The sequence below is a fragment of the Gossypium raimondii genome, chromosome 6, assembly GCF_025698545.1.
Source record: "Gossypium raimondii isolate GPD5lz chromosome 6, ASM2569854v1, whole genome shotgun sequence".
Taxonomy (NCBI): domain Eukaryota; kingdom Viridiplantae; phylum Streptophyta; class Magnoliopsida; order Malvales; family Malvaceae; genus Gossypium; species Gossypium raimondii.
Genome location: NC_068570.1, coordinates 17346975 through 17366674, shown reverse-complemented (window position 1 = coordinate 17366674; position 19700 = coordinate 17346975). Strand labels below are relative to the sequence as shown.

General features: G+C 38.2%; 1 protein-coding gene and 1 non-coding gene across 2 annotated transcripts; one reads left to right on the top strand and one right to left on the bottom strand.

Annotated features, from left to right (window-relative positions):
* Positions 1-12444: 12444 nt before the first annotated feature.
* LOC128041683 (uncharacterized) lies at positions 12445-12750 on the top strand. The gene has a single exon (XM_052631982.1). It carries the CDS (start codon positions 12445-12447, stop codon positions 12748-12750), a length of 306 nt encoding a protein of 101 aa, XP_052487942.1.
* A 4273-nt stretch (positions 12751-17023) lies between these two features.
* LOC128042220 (small nucleolar RNA R71) lies at positions 17024-17130 on the bottom strand. The gene has a single exon (XR_008197424.1). It is a non-coding gene; the product is annotated as a small nucleolar RNA R71 (small nucleolar RNA).
* Between the last annotated feature and the right edge of the window lie 2570 nt (positions 17131-19700).

Sequence of the window (19700 nt, the reverse complement as noted above, 5' to 3'; positions counted from 1 at the left end):
ACTAATCTTTGGCATGAGGGTCCTGGACATGTAAGCTACAACAAGCTGAAGGAAATAATGAAAAGTGACATATTTATAAGACTTACTCAAGTAAACATCCGAAAATATATAGTTTGTGCTGGATGTTAATTTGGCAAGGCTCACCAATTGAAATTCAAGAAGTAAAAGCATCAGTCCGAGACACTAATGGAACTCATACACTTTTATGTCTTTGGCCTAGTGAAGCAATCGTCACTTGGAGGTATGAAGTATATGGTGACATTTATCAATGACTTCTCAAGCTACGTGTGGGTTTACTTTAAGAAGGAAAAGTTAGAGACTTTTATGAAGTGCAAGGAGTTTAAGAAGAAGATAGAGAGTGAACTCAATAAGAAAATTCAATGTTTATGCACTGATAATGGGAGATAATATCAATCTACTAAGTTCACTATCTATCTTGAAAAACACAAAATCATATGAAAATTAACTTACCCCAATACTCCACAAAAAAATAGAGTGGTGGAGCGCAAACCTTACTAAAACCTGTCAAAGCATGCTTCATGTCCAGATTGTACTAGGAAGATTCTGGGTCGAGTGTATAAGAATAATAGCCTATGTGATTAATAGGCTACCAAAAGCGAGGCTAGGATTCGTCTCACCGTATGAGATACTATAGAAGATCAAGCTAGCTGTCAACCTTCTCAAGGTATTTTGTTTTGTATGCTACGTTTTCATGCCAGATCACCTAAGGAGCAAACTTGACTAAAAGGTAATTTGGTACATCTTCATCGGATATGATGATGTATGAAAAGGTTGGAGATGTTATGACCCAACCATTGAAAAGTGCCACACTTCAAGAAATATGGTGTTTGATGAAACTACTTTATGGTGGTCACCTTAAAAGATCAAGCTTCTAGAATCTCATGGCTTAGAAGAGGTTCCAGAAGAAAATAAAAAAGGTAAAGAGCAAGCATCAAATCTAAGTGAAGAAAGAGAAAGCTCACCCTCCAAGGATAGGAGTCCATGGAAGACTAGAATACATCAGCCTACATTTGAGGAGCTTCATCCAAGACAAACGGAAGTCTAGGAGCCTGTACAAGAATTACGAAGATCAACAAGGCCAAGGCAACCTAACCCAAGGTTGCCAACACTGCCCTTGTATACCTATTAAGCCGTCTACTTATGAAGAAGCAGCACAAAGCCTTGAGTGAGAGAAAGCTATGGAAGAAGAGATTAAGGCACTAAAAGAAAATCAAACATGGGACTTAGTGCCAAAGCCAAAAGATGTGAAGCTAATATCCTGCAAATGGGTCTACAAGGTGAAGACCTGACTAGATGGCTCAATTCAAAGGTATAAGGCTCAACTTGTTGCTTGGGGTTTCTCTCAATAATATGGACTAGATTATGAAGCAACATTTAGCCCAGTGGCAAAGATCACAACTGTTTAAGTCTTGCTAGAATTGGCCACTAGAAATTCTTGGAAGTTGTGCAGATGGATTTCAAGAATGATTTCCTACACAGAGAACTTGACAAGGACATCTACATAGAGCAACCAAGAGGTTTCGAGAATAATATCCATCCCAAGTATGTTTACAAATTGAAGAAGGTGCTCTACAGCTTGAAGTAGGCACCAAAAGCATGGTACGAGAAGATCAGTGATTTCTTAATACAAAGTGGTTTTACAGTTGCTCCTTCAAATTCTAGTTTATTTGTGAAAGCAAATCAAGGAAAACTAGCCATAGTGTTAGTATATAGGGATGACTTAATCATCACAAGAGATTATTATGAAGAAATCTAGTAAACAAAGGAAAATATTTTTATCAGATTTCATATGAAGGAACTAGGAGAACTAAAACACTTTATTGGACTTGAAGTAGAGTGTATGAAAGAAGGATTATTTTTGGGCCAATAGAAATATGCAAAGGATCTTCTATAGATGTATGGGATACTTGACTGCAAGCCTATCTCTACTCCCATGGATCCCAATATAAAGCTACAAGCAGATGAAGGAAAACATTTAGAAGATGTAACTACGTATCAACAGTTGGTCAAAAGTCTTATCTATCTAACTCTCAGTCGACCAAACACAACTTATGCAGTTGGAGTGGCTAGTCAATACATGATCAATCCTAAGAAGCCTCATCTCGATGTAGTACGACGCATCCTGAGGTATGTTAAAGACACCATTAATTTTGGTATATTATACAAGAAAAAAAAAAGAATGTCTGGTGGTTGGATATTGTGATGCCGACTATGTTGGAGACTATGATACGCGACGGTCAACAACTGGGTACATCTTCAACCTTGGATTAGGAGCAATATCAAGAGACAACCAATAGTGTCATTATCAAGCACTGAAGTGGAATGTCGACCGGTAGCATCAGCGGCACAAGAGAGTGATTGGTTGAAACAACTAATGGAAGATCTTCATCAGCCAACAGACTATCAAGTAAGGCTTCTCTATGATAATTTATCAGCCATATGTCTAGCAGAGAATCTGATCTTTCATTTCAGGACAAAACATATAGAAGCGCAGTATCAATATATTTGCGATAAGGCCCTTGAAGAGGAGATCAAGATGGTGCCAACAAAGATAGATGACCAAGTTGTAGACATATTCACGAAAAGTCTGAGTAGACCAAAGTTTGAGAAGTTCAAAGAAGCACTCGGTATGATCTGCAAATCATCTGTAGAAAGAAGTTTGCATTGAAGGAGAGTGTTGAAAGCCAATGCAAATTTTAGATAAAAACCAAATTTATCATTTAAGACTTCTAGATAAAAACCAAATTTATCATTTAAAAGATATTTTATCTAGAAGATTTTAGAATATACAATAAAGAAATAAGATATTCTCTAGAAAACTAGATATTATACATGAACATTCTAGTTATTAGATATTTGTGAGATTAATGGTAAGGATGTTGACATGTGTCAACAATCTAACAATCACTAAACTTTATAAATAGGGGTAGGAGCTTTCATTCATATGATGATGAAAAAGAAAGAAGTGTGTGTCATATTGTAATTGTATTGTGCATTAATAAAAGTGTTTTCTTCTCTTGTGGATGTAAGTATCGATTAAGCCTTAAGTTTTTAAACACTTGGTGCACTTGGGTTAGCTTTTATATATGGTTGGCTCTGTTGGATTTGTCGCCTGAATGATATATGGTCGGCTCTATCGCCTGAATGATATATGGTCAGCTCTGTCACCTGAATGATATATGGTCGGCCCTGCCGCTTCAGTATTATAGTGAACTAAGAGGTTAAAAAGTAAAAGGTTAACCGACTTCAAAGAGTTGGTGTAACATTAATCGTAGGTCTTAGATCCTCTGTAGTGGGTGTGTTGGGCTCATAAAGTTTCCAAAAAAATTTTTTTTAAAGCATAGATATAATGCTATATGAAGAAAAAAGGATATGTATATGTATATGATAAACCTATTGACCGGGAATCGAGGCTGTGGAAGGAGCACATTAAGGTTAGGCCTACGCATGTGGTTTACATTTGAGTGTTGCTGCTACTTTTGATGAGAATTCTCCTCCTCGTTATTGGCTAGTAACTCATCCATGGATGAAAAACAATAATAGTTTTTTTTCGTTTTTCCAATCAGTTGTAACGTTATTTGGTAATTTTTTTTAAATAGTTATTTGGTAACATTTTTTTAAATTTGTAACGTTTAATTGGCTATGTATGGAAATATTATTAGTTGAGTTGTCCAAAATCACATATATGGTTATGAATCATCCAAATGTAAGAAAAATACATATATCGTTAAGAAAATCTAGGTCATTAATTTTAGACACCTCAATTAATACTGGTTTAAATTTTATTTTTTGTGAAATATTAATTTTAATTTTAATTAATGGGTCAAAATTAGTTTGCATATTACTATATATTATATATTAGTTTATATTTTTGTGCGATGTCAAATTTTTATTATATTTTAAAATATTTAACTAATTTAGAATAAGGTATATTAATGCTATTTTAATTTTATCCTCTTTTAATGTGTAAAAAACTATAATGTGAACATGATTATGTATTCCCTTTTTATCCTCTTTTCTATATATGTATGAGAAATATTTTAGGAAAAAGCTTAATATTTTTCTTTTTTTTAAATAACAAGGTTTTTTTAACAATAAAATATTGGAGGAAGGGGATGAGAGATGACAAGGTTTAAACCCACGTCATTTAGGTGCAAATGAAATTTTGAACCACTAACAAGTCTAAGTTTTGTCTTTAGTCTCTAGGAACCAAGTTTAACTATAGTATTTTGTTAGTTAAAAATGATAAATAATTCTAAATTGCTTAGAAAACAAAGAGTAAAAAGATTTTGTTCCTACATTGTTGGAACATCAGCATGCCCCGTGATGAAGTGGAAAAGTTTTTTGAAAATCACAGCTCATGGATTCATGTACGAGGAGACAATCGTTCATCCAATTGTTGCATCCTGGGAGACAATCGCCTGATTTTTCTCTGGCACGAAAGGAGTGGTTGAATCTGTCTTAAGGAGATTGTATTCCACAGGCCTCAACTCTGAATCGATTTCCAACCTGTTTACAGTAAACATTTATTTTAAATAATATTTTACTTGTTATTCCTATTTCGATCTTGTGATTTATTTGATTTAAATTAATATACTTAAATATTTTTATTAATGTGTATTTGCTAGCGACTGTACAACGATTGTGCAACGACTTGCTTAGTGCTCATCCAATGACCTTGTCATGAGTGTGTTACCCTCATAGGATATCCTTAATATCTTTGGGATAATATCCATTCTCCCAATATGATCATATTTTATCTCATTATAATTATTACATCTTCCTCTATGAAAAGCCAATCACTATCAAATAGTAATCAAGTTATTCATCACAAAGTCGAATGACCCGTGCGACATTTACTTTTCATCAACTATATAAGCCAAAGAGAAGATATCATTTACTCATGTCCTGGGCTATGAATTCTATTATCATGAATAGTGCTATATACTGCAGAATTCAAACACTCAATGAACCATCTTTCGATTCCTTACCTATTCAAATTCAAGCTTTTACTTCCATCAAAGTGTATGTGTCACGCATACATTGTTCGTCATCCATTTAGGATTTAAGTATTTGATAAATAATAAAACTATTATATTTTAATCCCTTTCTTAATGTATTTTTGGATTATTATTTATGCAAATTGATGAATTTGATGCTCCTAATACTTTAAATTCATGTTCCTATACTTAGGTGAGCATTTGGGAGAAAAATGAGCGAAAAATGAGCCATGTGTGAGACACACGGCCATGTGCTGGCCCATGTCAATTTCGTAACTTGCTTCCCAAACACTCGAAAAAACACAATTTGTAATGCCCCAAAGTTTATATATATGTTTACGTGTATTTATGACACAACTGTGTATCTGCTTCAGTGGTTAAGTGCTCTTGGTGTGTGTGTGATGTCTTAAGTTCAAGCATTTCTGAACAAAGCCCTATCACTAGTCACTAGCATGCAGGTCTGGTGGTTAAGTGGAGAGCAAAGGAGCAGAAGGTCTGAAGTTCAAACCCTTGTTTGTGGAAATGGGATTTATTTTGCTGCTTGTGTCGTGTGGGTGTTTTGGTTTAGTCGAAATGCTAAAGTGTTTGAGTGGAATTTAAATTTCGTAGTTGAGAGGAAGTGGTGGACGGTTTTGGGAGGTGTTTGAGTGATTTGGGAGAAAAATAAGGGATGGGAGAGTTTCAAATTATCCCAATTGGGTAGTGGAAGTTTGATGGAGAAAATTTAGGAGTGAATTAAGGGATTTTGGGGTTATTGGGGTTTTTATCGAATTATTCTGTTCATATTTTTCTTTTCCCCAAAAATAGAATTTTCGATTTTCTCTTCTCCTCTTCTTCCTTTTTGTTGTCGTTTTCCTTTTTCATTATTATTTTTTCTTTTCCTACTGTCGAAATTTTTGTCCTCACCCATTCTTTTTTCTTCTCAACTTCTTTCCATTCGATCTCGTGTCGTCCCTCGATTAACTACGATAGTTCGGTAAGTACTCATCTTTTTGACGTTATTTCTCTCAAAAAACTCTGCCGATTCTCCTTTGGGATTTCTTGTCTCGTTTGTCGAAACCTACCCTTCTCTTCCCATTTTTGTTTTGATTCTGCTTTCATTTCGACTGCAATCGCACTTTTGTTCGTTATTTTGACGTTTCATGGACAACTTCGGTAAGTGATTTTATGTGGTTAGTAGTTGAGAATGTTAAGTTTCAGATTAGTGGTTATTTTGTTGTTTGGGCAACATCTTTTCGCTTGGATTGAGACTCTTTTCGTACTACCTCGTAAGCAAATCGATTTGAAGCGTTGGGGGTAAGTTTCAATCGCTCAATAGTTGAGTAACCCGGTCGGGTTGGTTTTAATTCATCGATTATTAACTGAGTAGTATTTTGGTTAATTATAGGTTTGGGATTGCTTGGAGTTATTTTTGTGTCAAAAATGTTACAGGTGTGTAACCATAAAACTGTAAATGGAAAACAACAAAAAGCCGAAAGGTAAGGCTGTCGACGCTGCTCGGGCACGTGGTCGTTTGTATGGTAGCCCGTGTGATCAAACACAAGCATATGATCGATGAGAAAGGCTATGTGATACACGGCTAAATCGAATTGGGTTGTGTGGGCCACACGAACTTGTACACGGCATGTGGAATTTTGAACCACAGTTGTGTAGTCCACACGGCTAAGGCTATTTTACACCGTGTGGCCAATTTGGGTGTTGTGTCCATACGGTGAACATCATGGGCTTGTAGGCCCATTTCTCTGTTTTGTTGCCAAGGTTGCACGGGTCACTCGAGACGACTGTGAACCTACTGTAGGGTCGGTAAGCTTACCTAGACCTTTAATCGATTGAAATGACTGTATGACTGATATATATATACACGTTATAGAGTATGATGATATTTAATGAATTGATATTGTATGCACTGTTGCCATGATTTAGCATGCCAATACTATATAATGCATTGCATTGGGTTAGGGGTTGGTATTGTTCGGAGGAAGTGTACTGAAAGGCCTCGGGACTAATTTATTGGCAACTCAGTTGCAAACTATTGTTTAGTGCCGCATTTGGTACTTTTTGGAGTGCAGGGATGGGTGGGTTGATTATATCCCCACATGGAGTGTAGGGTTGGACGGAGGTCGTGTGTAGAGGCTAGCTGGGTAGGATTTTGTGATGATATTTACATTCTCGTATTGATTATCGACATCGTAATGGGCCAATGCCCTAATGCATGACTGCTTCTGTTCTAAAATGGGCTAAGGCCCTACTAAAACTAAATCTGGTACTAAAAGGGGCTGAAGCCCAGACTGTAACTGCATTTTGTCTGCTTGTTCTATATGGGGATTACACACTGAGTTTTTGTAAGCTCACCCTTCTGATTTATTTGTACAGGTAATCCCTAGGTTTGGGCAGAGCGATGTAGCGGAGGACTCAGCGGTGGTTACATAAAATTATTTGACTCTGCTTCGTACTTAATTATGATTATAAAATTTTGTTTGGGAATTTTATTGTAAATATGGTCTTTATGGATATTTCTTAAATTTTAGATTCTTATTAGTTTTGGATTATAATTTGAGTTTTCAAAAGAACCAAACGTTTTTACAAAATACTCACGATTATACAAACTATTTTAAAAGCTTCCGCATAGAATAAACATTTTGAAAGCTTTTGAATGATTATTTAACGCGATACTATAATTAATAAATAATAATGAAAGAACTCTAAACAAAAAATGTATTTAGCAAAGTTACGATTTTCCGACACAAGCTACGGTTTTCAAACACTCTTTCATGTCCAGGCCGAGTTTGGGGTGTTACATTTAGTGGTATTAAAGCCTAGTTATAAAACTCGGCTATGGATGTGGGTTTTTAAGACATGATTTTGAGAACTGATTTCTAAATGTTTTTACTGAAAGTGTGGTACACTGAGTCTTCGATGTCGATCTAGTAAGTTTTCTAAAGTTGTGAATTGTTTAAACTGAAACTGAAATTGTTTTTGATGGTACATCCTAAAAATGCTATAGGTAGTATTACTGAGATACTATAGATATATTGTACTAAAAACACTTAAAATAGTGTAGAATGATATTGTAGTAAAACTGATATATATTGATTGACACTGCGTTGTACGAAATAAACTTTACACTTCGATATTGTTTTCATTAAACATCTATTAATAAACACTAGAGCTGTAAACTGATGCATAAAATAATTAATTCAGATAAAACTTAATTAGGCAATGAGCGCCAGAGGTACTCGTGGGTGGGGTACAAGAGGCCGTGGTAGAGGCCGTAGAGGTGCTCGAGCTGCGTCTTCGTCATTTGGAAGTTTTCCTAATTTAGATACTAGTGAGACACCGGCTTCACCTGTGATTAAGAATGGGTCTCATGATCGAGCAACTGAGGATGACGCACTGTCCTAAGCCATTTTGAGGATTTTAGAGAGGGTCGTTGGGCCTAGTACTGGAGCTGGAGGGCGCGGGTTGGTTACAGAACGACTCCGATCTAACGGAGATGAGCTTTTCAGGGGTATTGCTAAAGTTTCCCCTAATATGGCTGAGTATTGGATAGAGGCCACAGAAAAGATTATGGACGATTTAGATTGCACTCCCGAACAAAAATTAAAGGGTGCTGTATCACTGCTACGTGATGAGGCGTATCAGTGGTGGCTCACTGTTAAGGAGGGCACTTAGCCTGATAGACTGACCTGGAGGTTCTTTAAGATCACTTTCTAGGAGAAGTATGTGGGGGCCAGTTATGTGGATGCCCATAGGAGGAAGTTCCTAAATCTGACTCAGGGAGATAAATCGGTGGCCAATTATAAGGCCGAATTTCTGAGATTGAGCCGCTATGCATGGGGTATGGTGGCGAATGAGTACGAGTGATGTTTTCGCTTATGGTCTCAGGGATAATCTGAGGGTTTTGATATTCCAGAGAGGGAGCGAGACTTTGCTGCACTGGTTGATAAGGCAAAGATCACCGAAGAAGTGAAGTACGTTGAGCGCCAGAATTGAGATAGAGGTAGAAGCAAGAAGGATTCGAAGCCCTCGAATTCTATTCAGAGGCTTAAGGAAAATGTCAAAGTTGATAGGCCGATTAGAGTAGGGGCTACTATTGCTGCTAATGGACAGCTGTCGTGTACTGATTGTGGTAGATGCCATCAGGACGAGTGTTGGAAAAGAACTAGGGCTTGTTTGAGGTGTGGTTCATTAGAGTATCGTATTAGAAAGTGTCCGCAGAGGTTTGATCTGATGCAAGCTTTGGGTGCTGGTACTGCACCTCCATCGAGAATAGTTCAGCAGCCACCGAGAGGCCGTGGATAGACCAGAGGTGGTAATGGGTTAGGCCGTGGTCAGAGAGCACCGGGCAGAGGTCCTGGTCATACTAAGGCAAGGCAGCCAACTCTAGTTTATGCTGCATGTCACCGAGAGGATGAAGATGCACCAGACGTTATCACAAGTATGTTCTTTATTTATAATGTACCTTATACTACACTGATAGATATAGGATCCACTCACTCCTATATAGCTTGTACTGTGTCCGAGAACTTGGGTATCTTAGTTGAGAGCACTGTGAGTGAGGTGACTATACTGAGTTTGCTGAGACAATTAGTAAAGGTAATAAGTTGATTAGAGACGTTCCATTAAAGTTTCAAGGGGTTATTTTTCTGGCTGATCTAATAGAACTGCCTTTTGGAGAGTTTGATCTAATACTGGGAATGGACTTATTGGTTAAACACCGAGTGAGTTTAGATTGTGCCACAAAAAAGGGTTGTACTGAGAACTTAGGAGGATAGCGAAGTAGTCATAATTGGGGAGTGTCAGAACTACTTATCGAATGTGATTTCTGCATTTAGGGCAGAAAAGTTGGTTCATAAGGGATGTGAGGCGTATCTGGCCTACATCAGTTTTTCAAATTCTGGGGGTTCTTTGGTTAAGGATATCAAGACGGTTAAGAACTTTTCAGACATTTTTCTTGAATAGCTACCTGGGTTACCTCTGAATCATAAAGTAAAGTTCGGGATTGAGCTCCTTCCTGGTATAGCTCCGGTGTCCATCGTTCCCCTATAGAATGGCACTAAAAGAGTTTGTGGAGCACCAGTTCTGTTCATGAAAAAGAATGATGGATCCATGCGTATGTGTATTGACTGTTGACAATTGAACAAGTTGACAATCAAGAATAAGTATCCCTCATCGAGGTTAGATGATCTGTTTGAACAACTTTGAGGGGCTTCAATTTTCTCCAAGATTGACCTCCGATCAGGATATCATCAATTGAGGGTTAAGGAGGCTGATGTATACAAGACAACATTTAGGACTTGATACGGTCATTACAAGTTCCTAGTGATGCCATTTGGACTGACGAATGCACCAGCAGCTTTCATGGATTTGATGAACCAAGTGTTCTAGCCCTATCTGGATCAGTTTGTAGTGGTATTTATTGATGACATACTGGTGTACTCAAAGACTAAGGATGAGCACAATGAACACCTCATAGTGGTTTTGCAGATATTGGGAGAGAAACAACTGTATGCCAAGTTCAGTAAATGTGAGTTCTTGTTACGAGAAGTAACATTTCTGGCCATGTGGTTTTTGCTGTGGGGATTAGGGTCGATCCTCGAAAGGTTGAGGCGATGTTGGATTGGAAACAACCTAAGACTGTATCTGAGATTCGTATTTTTCTGGGACTGGCAGGATATTATCGACAATTTGTAAAGGGTTTTTCACTGATTGCAGCACCCTTTACTAAGCTGCTACATAAGGGTGTGTTGTTTAACTAGACTATGCGTAGCAAGAGAGTTTGTATCTTGAACCTCTGATCTGAAGAGTTAAAAGAGTTTATTGTTGATCTCAAAATTTTACTGACTGAGGCCTCTGTTTTAATACAGCTAGAGTTTGGAAAAGAGTTTACTGTCTACAGCGATGCATCACATGTCGGATTAGGATGTATGTTGATGCAAGAGGATAAGCTGATAGCGTATACATTTCGTCAGCTTAAGACTCATGAGGTGAATTATCTGACGCATGGCCTAGAGTTGGCCGCAGTGGTGTTCGCATTGAAAATCTAGAGGCATTTTCTATATGGTGAAAAGTGTATTATCTACACGAATCACAAGAGCCTCAAGTATCTCTTCACTCAGAAGGACCTAAATCTTAGGTAGCGTAGATGGATTGAGTTGCTTAAGAACTACGACTGTACGATTGAATACTACCTTGGTAAGGCTAATAAGGTGGTCGACGCACTAAGTCGTAAGGCTGTGACTGATCTGAGGGTGATGTGTGCTCGTCTTAGTTTATTTGATAATGGTAGTTTGTTGGCTGAACTCCAAGTTAAATCGATGCGGATAAAACAGATTAAAGGTAAATAGTTGAAGGACGAGTCTTTAGGTCTTCACTTTCGACAAATTAAGAGTGGGAATACTGTGGATTTTGGATTGAATAGCGAAGGGGTACTCTATTTTCGTGGGAGAATTTGTGTACCGAATGATGCAGAGTTGAGGCAGTCGATACTGAGAGAGGTGCGTAGTAGCTCTTATGCTATTCATCCTGTTGGGAATAAGATGTACTCAAACCTTCGTGAGTTTTATTGGTGGCTAGGTCTTAAGCATTAGGTTATATATTTTGTGGGTAAATGTTTGACATGGGGCAGTTAAGGCTGAGCATCAGTTACCTTCGGGGTTGTTGCAGCCTGTTAAGATTCCACTTTGGAAGTGGGAGCGGGTGACTATGAGCTTTATTAGTGGGTTACCCCTCACACCCACTAAGAAGGATTCTGTATGGGTCATCGTGGATTGATTGACCAAGTCTGCCCATTTCATACTGGTTAGTACTGACTACTCACTGCAGAAGATGGCTAAACTGTATAGTTCTGAGATAGTGAGACTGCATGGGGTACCAGTTTTGATCATATCTGATAGGGATCCTCACTTCATGTCTCGGTTCTAGAAGAAGCTACATGAAGCTCTAGTTACAAGTTTGAACTTCAGTACTGCATTCCATCCTCAAACAGATGGTCAATCTGAGAGGGTGATTCAGATACTGGAGGATATGTTGAGGAGCTGTGTCATTGACTTTCGAGGAAGTTGGGAGGATTACTTGTCACTAGCAGAGTTTTCTTATAACAACAGCTATCAGTCTAGCATTTAGATGGCACCTTACGAGGCATTATATGGTCATTGGTGTCGCACACCTTCATGTCGGACTAAGTTGTGCGAGCGATGTGTTCTGGACCCTGAGCTACTTTTTGATACCGAGGATAAAGTTAGATTGATTCTAAGCAGTGACATCCGATAGATGTAAGTCTTAAGATCCAAGCGTCGTTTTCGATTTTTCTGTGGGAGACTTCATTTTTCTTAAGGTCTCGCCATGAAAGAGGGTACTGAGATTTGGTCATAAGGGCAAGTTGAGCCCTAGGTTTATTAGACCATATCACATATTGAAACAAATGGGAAGGGTTGCCTACCAGTTAGAGCGACGTCCAGAGTTGGACTGGATTCATGATGTTTTCTACATATCGATATTGAGGCGCTACCACTCTGATCCTACGCATATTATTCCTGTTGAGGAGATAGAGGTTAGGCCAGATCTGACCTTTGAAGAGGAGCCGGTTCAGATATTGAATCATGACGTAAAGATTCTGAGGAGAAAATCCATCCCACTAGTTAAGTTTCTATGGCGTAATCATAGCTTTGAGGAGGCCACGTGGGAGCCTAAAAATGCGATGCGTCAGCAGTATTCTCATCTATTCTAATCAGGTAAAATTTCAAGGTCAAAATTTTCTTTTAAGGGGGTAGAGTTGTAACGCCTTAAAGTTTGTATATTTGTTTCTATGTATTTATGACACAACTGTGCATCTGCTTCAGTGGTTAAGTGCTCTGAGTGTGTGTGTGAGGTCTTAAGTTGAAGCTTTGTCTTGGGAAAATTTTTGTATTTTTTCGAACAAAGCCCTATCACTGTTAGTAGCTTTTAATTAAATGCTGGTAAAATATGTCAACATGGCTTTGCTGGTCTAGTGGTTAAGTGGAGAGCAAATGAGCAGGAGGTCTGAAGTTCGAACCCCTGTTTGTGCAAATGGGATTTATTTTGCTACTTGTGCTGTGTGGGTGTTTTGGTTTAGCTAAAATACTGAAGTATTTTAGTTGAATTTAAATTTGGTAGTTGAGAGGAAGTGGAGGACGATTTTGAGAGGTGTTAGAGTGATTTGGGGAGAAAATTAAGGGATGGAGGAGTTTTAAATTAATCCAATTGGGGAGTGGAAGTTTGATGGAGAAAATTTAGGAGTGAATTAAGGGATTTTGGGGTTATCGGGATTCTTATAGAATTATTCTTTTTTTCCCAAAAATAGAATTTTCAGTTTCTCTTCTCCTCTTCTTCCTTTTTGCTGATGTTTTCCTTTTTATTTTTTTCTTTTCTTGCTGCCGAAATTTTTGTGCTCACCCATTCTTTTTTCTTCTCAACTTCTTTCCATTCGGTCTTGTGTCATCCCTCGATTAACTGCAATGGTTCGTTAAGACTCATCTTTTTGACGTTGTTTCTCTCCAAAAACTCTATTGATTCTCCTTCGGGATTTCTTCTCTCTTTTGCTGAAACCTACCCTTCTCTTCCCATTTTTCTTTCGACTGCAATCGCACTTTTGTTCCTTATTTTTGCATTTCGTGGACAACTTCGATAAGTGATTTTATGTGGTTAGTAGTTGAGAATGTTAAGTTTCTGACTAGGGGTTATTCTATTTTTTAGGCAGCATCTTTTCACATTGGATCGAGACTCTTCTGGTACTACTTCGTAATTAAACCAATTTGAAGCATTGGGGGTAAGTTTCAATCGCTCAATAGTTGAGTAACTCGTTCAGGTTGGTTTTAATTCATCGTTTAAGTGATTAACTGAGTAGTATTTTGGTAAATTATAGGTTCGGGATTGCTTGGTGTTGTTTTTGCATCAAAAACGTTAAAGGAGTGTAACCGTAACACTGTAAACAGAAAATAGTGAAGAGCCGAAAGGTGAGGCTGTCGACGTCGTTCGGGCATGTGGCCATCCGTGTGGTAGGCCGTGTGATCAAACACAAGCATGCGATCGATAAGGCTGGCCGTGTCTGATACACGGGTCGAACCGAATTGGGTTGTGTGGGCCACACGCCCATGTTGGCCCACATGGGTGAACCATACGGGCGTGTGGGATTTTTGGGCCAGGCCATGTGATCTACATGGCCAAGGTCAATTTGGGTCATGTGGGCCCACACGGGCGAACATCATGGGCTTGTAGGCCCATTTTCATTGTTTAATTTCTAATGTTGCACGGGTCACCTGAGTCGACTGTGGACCTACTATAGGGTTGGTAAGCATACCTAGGCCCCTAATTGACTGAAATGACTATATGACTGATATGATTAACCATGAAGATGTCCCAATGATTTGATACTGTATGCCAGTTTATATGCATGATATTATGTATAGCATGTCATATTTGTATATTGCATCGGGTTGGGGGTGGTATTATTCGGAGGAAGTGTACTGAAAGGCCTCGGGCCTAATTTACTGGTAACTCAGCTGCAAACCACTATTTAGTGCCACATTCGGTACTTTTTGGAGTGTAGGGATGGGTGGGTTGATTATATCGCCACATGGAGTGTAGGCTTGGACAGAGATGGTGTGTAGAGGCTGGCTGGGTAGATTTCGTGACAGTATTTCTGTTACTGTATTGATTACTGTTACTGTAATGGGCCAAGGTCCTAATGCATGACTGCTTCTGTGTACTGAATTGGGCTAAGGCCCTAACTAAAATTGAATCTGGTACTAAAAGGGCTTAAGCCCAGACTGTGACTGCATTTTGTTTGCTTGCTCTATATGGGGATTACACACTAAGTTTACGTAAACTCACCCTTCTGATTTATCTGTACAGGTAATCCCTGGGCTTGGGTGGATCGGTGTGGCGGAGGACTCAGCGGTGGCCACATAACCTTATTTGTCTCTGTTTCATACTTAATTATGATTTTAAATTTTATTTGTGAATTGAATTGTAAATATGGCCTCTAAGGATTTTTCTTAAATTTGGTATTTTCAATTTATAACTACTAGTTTTAGGAAAACTCGAGTTTTCAAAAGAACCAAATGTTTTAACAAAATATTCACGATTACGCAATTTGTTTTAAAAAGCTTCCGCATAGATTAAACGTTTTGGAAGCTTTCGAATGATTAATTAACATGATACTAGAGTTAATAAATAATAATAAAAGAACTCTAAATGGAAAATGTATTTAGCAAAGTTATAGTTTTCCAACACAAGCTACGGTTTTCAAACACACTTCCATGTGACATCGCCAGATTCGGCCATAACGGCTAGGCCAGGTTTGGGGTGTCACACAATTTTTAGGCTTTCTGATCATTCTAAAGTCCATAAATACCAAATAGAAGAAGAGATATGAGAACCATCAGAGAATATTGAAAAAAAACAACTCGAAGAACACTATAGGAGTCAACTCTGAAGCAGATTTCCATCAAGATTGAAGACCCCCTTTTAATTTCTTTTCCATTTTTATGAGTTTTTTTGTTTCTTGTGGTTTTTCTGAATTTGAGATGTTTTTATTCAGAATTACGAACTAATTCTCTAGATACCTAGGGAAGATGAAACCTATGATGAATTCTATTATTTAATATTTTTTTACGTGATAAATACTTGATTCTTGTTCTCTATTATGTGTGCTTATTTCTTGTTTTAATATTTTCGAGATATTAATTCATGTATAATGTGCTTAATTCAGTGGAGGAAAAGTCCCTGTTTAAGAGTAGATCTAGCATAATTGAGTGGAGTTGTATGCAATCCTAGAAATAGGACAACATAAATCCGCCATATTAGAGTAAAATGTAATAAGGGAATCCATAGATTGAGTTAATGCGACAATAAGGGTTTTAATTAGAAAGAGATTTCAATTAATCAACCTAGAGTCAGTTGCTTTTACTCTTGAAAGAGATATTAGCATAATTTACGGATTTCTACAGATCAAGACACCAAGTGAATATATCTTTTAATCCAGATTCATAATAATAGATGAAGTCTAGGTGGATTCTTTCCTACGTATTGTCTCTCTTATTGGTTATTATTCAATTATTTTGCTATTTCATTTTCTATTGAATCCTTAGTTAAATTAGTTTAGTAATTTTAGTTTAAAACCCATCACTCCAAATTGTAAATTAAATAATAGAAAAACAATAATTACTAATACTTTTAGTCCTCGTAGATACGATATCTCTACTGACCATAGCTATACTATTTAACGATAGGTGCACTTGCCTTTGTTGTATTTTTAGTTAGTCACGTGAGACACATCAAGTTTTTGGTGCCATTACCGGGGCCTAAAATATTATGAACACTTTATCTTTATTAATTTAGTCATTTTTACTTTTATTTATTTTTATTTAACTTTTAAATTCTAATTTTTCTTTTGTTTGCTTCTGGCAGGTTCTTTAGTTTATGACTAGAAGAAACCCGTCAGGACCATTACTTTTTGATAGCGAGATTAAAAGTACTGCTCATAGAAATTGTAGAGAAGCAAGGTAGAGTCGACAGAATTTGGTAGACGAATAAAAGGACAATATTATTACTGAGGAGATGGGCGATAATCAGAATATTCAGCTACCTCTTGCAACTGCTGCAGCTCCTGTTCCTCGTATTATGTACAATTATGCCAAGCCCACTCTGACTGGTTTTGAATCAAGTATTGTGCGACCTACCATTGCTGCAAATAATTTTGAATTAAAGCCGAACACAATTCAAATGGTACAACAGTATGTTCATTTTGATGGTTTGCAAGACGAAGATGCAAATACTCATTTGGCCAACTTTTTGGAAATTTGCGACACTTTCAAGATTAATGGCGCCACTAATCACGCCGTTCATATACATTTGTCCCCTTTTTCATTGAGGAACAAAACAAAATAGTAGTTAAACTCTTTACCACGAGGTTCCACACTACATGGGCTTAAATGACCGAGAAATTTCTACTAAAGTACTTCCCATCGGCTAAGACAACCAAGTTGAGGAATGACATCTCTTCCTTTGTTCAAATCGATGTAGAGACTTTATATGATGCATGGGAGAGATACAAAGATTTATTGAGACGGTGCCCTTATCATGGGTTACCTTTATGGTTACAAGTTCAAACATTCTACAATGGTTTGAATCCCTCGACTAGGCAGTTAATCAATGTAGCAGCTAGTGGAACTCTGAATAATAAAACACCCGACGTAGCTTATGAGTTTATAGAGGAGATGACACTAAACAATTATCAGTGGCAAGTCATGAGGATAAAATCGGTGAAAGCAGCCAATGTTTTTAATTTAGATGCAGTCACCATGTTATCAAACCAAGTAGAAGTGCTAAATAAGAAAATTGATGGTTTATATCTTTCTACACAGGTACAAAGAATGAACAAGTCAATTATATGGGTAACAATTCTAGACCTCAAAATAACCCTTATAGTAACAACTATAATGCAAGTTGGAGGAACCATCCCAATTTCTCCTGGGATGGTCAAGGAAATCAAAGAGCACAACCACCTCCAGGCTTCCAAAAACCTTATCAGTAAGAGAAAATGCCGAACCTTGAGGAGATGTTGACCAAGTTTATCTTGGTCTCAAAAACGCGTTTTCAAAAACTGAGACAGTACTGAAAAATGAGCAAGCATCAATTCAAGGAATCAAAAACCAAATAGGATAGCTTACTAAACTAATTTTGGAATGACCACAAGGTAGCTTACTAGGACTATTATCAATGTTGGTACGAGTGAACTTGTGCTCCATGTAGGTGACGAAAAGATTATTCTCCAAGCACGTCATTCTGTGAGAGTCTCTAGGGATCGGAATGATTTTAAATGTTTTATGAATGTTAGTGACCACATGGCTCAACCTTCTTTGCAGGAAATCCCTCGTGGAAACATGATAGAGCCATGTTTCAGTCAAGGTGATAGAAACAAAACAACTTATGAAGAACAAATGGTGCAAATCGATGAACTAGATGAATGACGAACACATATCAAGAAGAAACCGAGAAAACATGATGAAGAGCCAAAGCGATGCCATTATGAGCATGTGAATATAATGAACCAATTTAAGGTTGGGGACAAAGTACTACTGGACAAAAAGGATCCATGAATTTCCCCTTCGGAGCTTAAATCAAATGGAACGAACAGATTTACGGTATTGAACATCTTCTCATACGGTACAGTCAAGGTAACTCATTCTGAGTTCGGCACATTTAAGGTAAACTGTAATAGTACTTGACTCAAACTTTATTTTGGTAATAAAATTGATAACGGGAAAGAGGAGCTTCAGCTCCGCAAACCACCGTGACCGTGCACATACAAGGTAAGTCGAGCTTAGACTCTAAATAAGCACTTTTTTGAGAGGCAAGCCAAGTGTTTAACTTATGCTAATTATTTTAATTTTATTGCATGCTAATTTAAAATTAAATTAAATAAATTTTTTTGACACACATGGCCTGGACACACATGCGTGTCCCAAGCCATGTGCACAATGGGGTATTCAATAGTGAGTCACACTGCCTGGACACAAAGGCGTGTCCTAGGCCGTGTGCACAAGGGAGTGTCCTACAGTGAGTTACACGGTGTAAAGACATGGCCGTGTGAGTCTTGGTACTTAAAATTTCCAAATTTTGAATGTTACACAGCCTAAGATGGTCCACACGGCTTGGCGACATGACCGTGTGGCACACATGGCCAGGACATATGGGCATGTCGCAGGTCGGGTAAGTACTGAAGCTAATTTTTCAATTTTAATTTCAAGTCAGTGAGTTACACGGGTACGAGACACGACCTGCCACACGGGCGTGTGTGAGACCGTGTGCCCTACATGGCCTCGCACACAGGCGTGGGAGAAATGAAGGGAGACCACACATGGCTTGGCACACGTCTGTGTGTGCGACACGAGCGTGTGACACGACCGTGTGGCCCAACACAGGCCTAAACATGACCGTGTCCCCTTTTTATTAACCCAAAAACCTTAAATTACTTTTCTTAGGTTTGTCTTCTTCCCCAACTACCTCCCACAACCCTAGTCGCCGTTCACCCCTTTCTTTACATTTTTCGGCCACTGTCCACCCGGCCCCTTCCCCCTTCCCCCTTCCCCCTTTGCCCTTTCCCCTTTCCTTTCTCCCTTCGACCACCCTCAAAACTTCAACTTCCCTCTCCCTTTTCTCCTCTTGTCCCTCACAGATCCGACAACACAGCCCCCTTCTGACCATCCATCCGCCTCTCATAGCCCCACCCACACACTATCCCCACTGCCCCCTGACCCCTTCTTTTTTTCTTCCTTCCCTCTCACCGAGCCACGTAAAACCATTCCCTAGCCCTTCCCTTTCACCAGTCTTTGAGCCACCATCTCCCATTCCCCCTCAGTGGAAGCTTCATTTAATCAATCGTTAGTAAAAATTTTATGTTTCACACATCGTGTTATCAATCACCGTGTTATCAAGCAATAATACACCGTAAATCAATCAATAATTAAACTCAAACATACCTCAGAATTATTATAAAATCATCCAAAATAAATATCCAATGTCCAAAGTCCAATTACAACAAAAATAAACTAATTTTGGGAGTTCCACAATGCCCGATTACAATCTCTAAAATGTATAATAAATTCTCTACCAAGCCTAAATCTCTTGGAACTCTCTTGCCCGTCTCCTCAGCTC

Coding starts and splice junctions, on each gene's coding strand:
- LOC128041683 (XM_052631982.1), top strand. CDS start 12,445: ATGGGAAGGGTTGCCTACCAGTTAGAGCGACGTCCAGAGTTGGACTGG.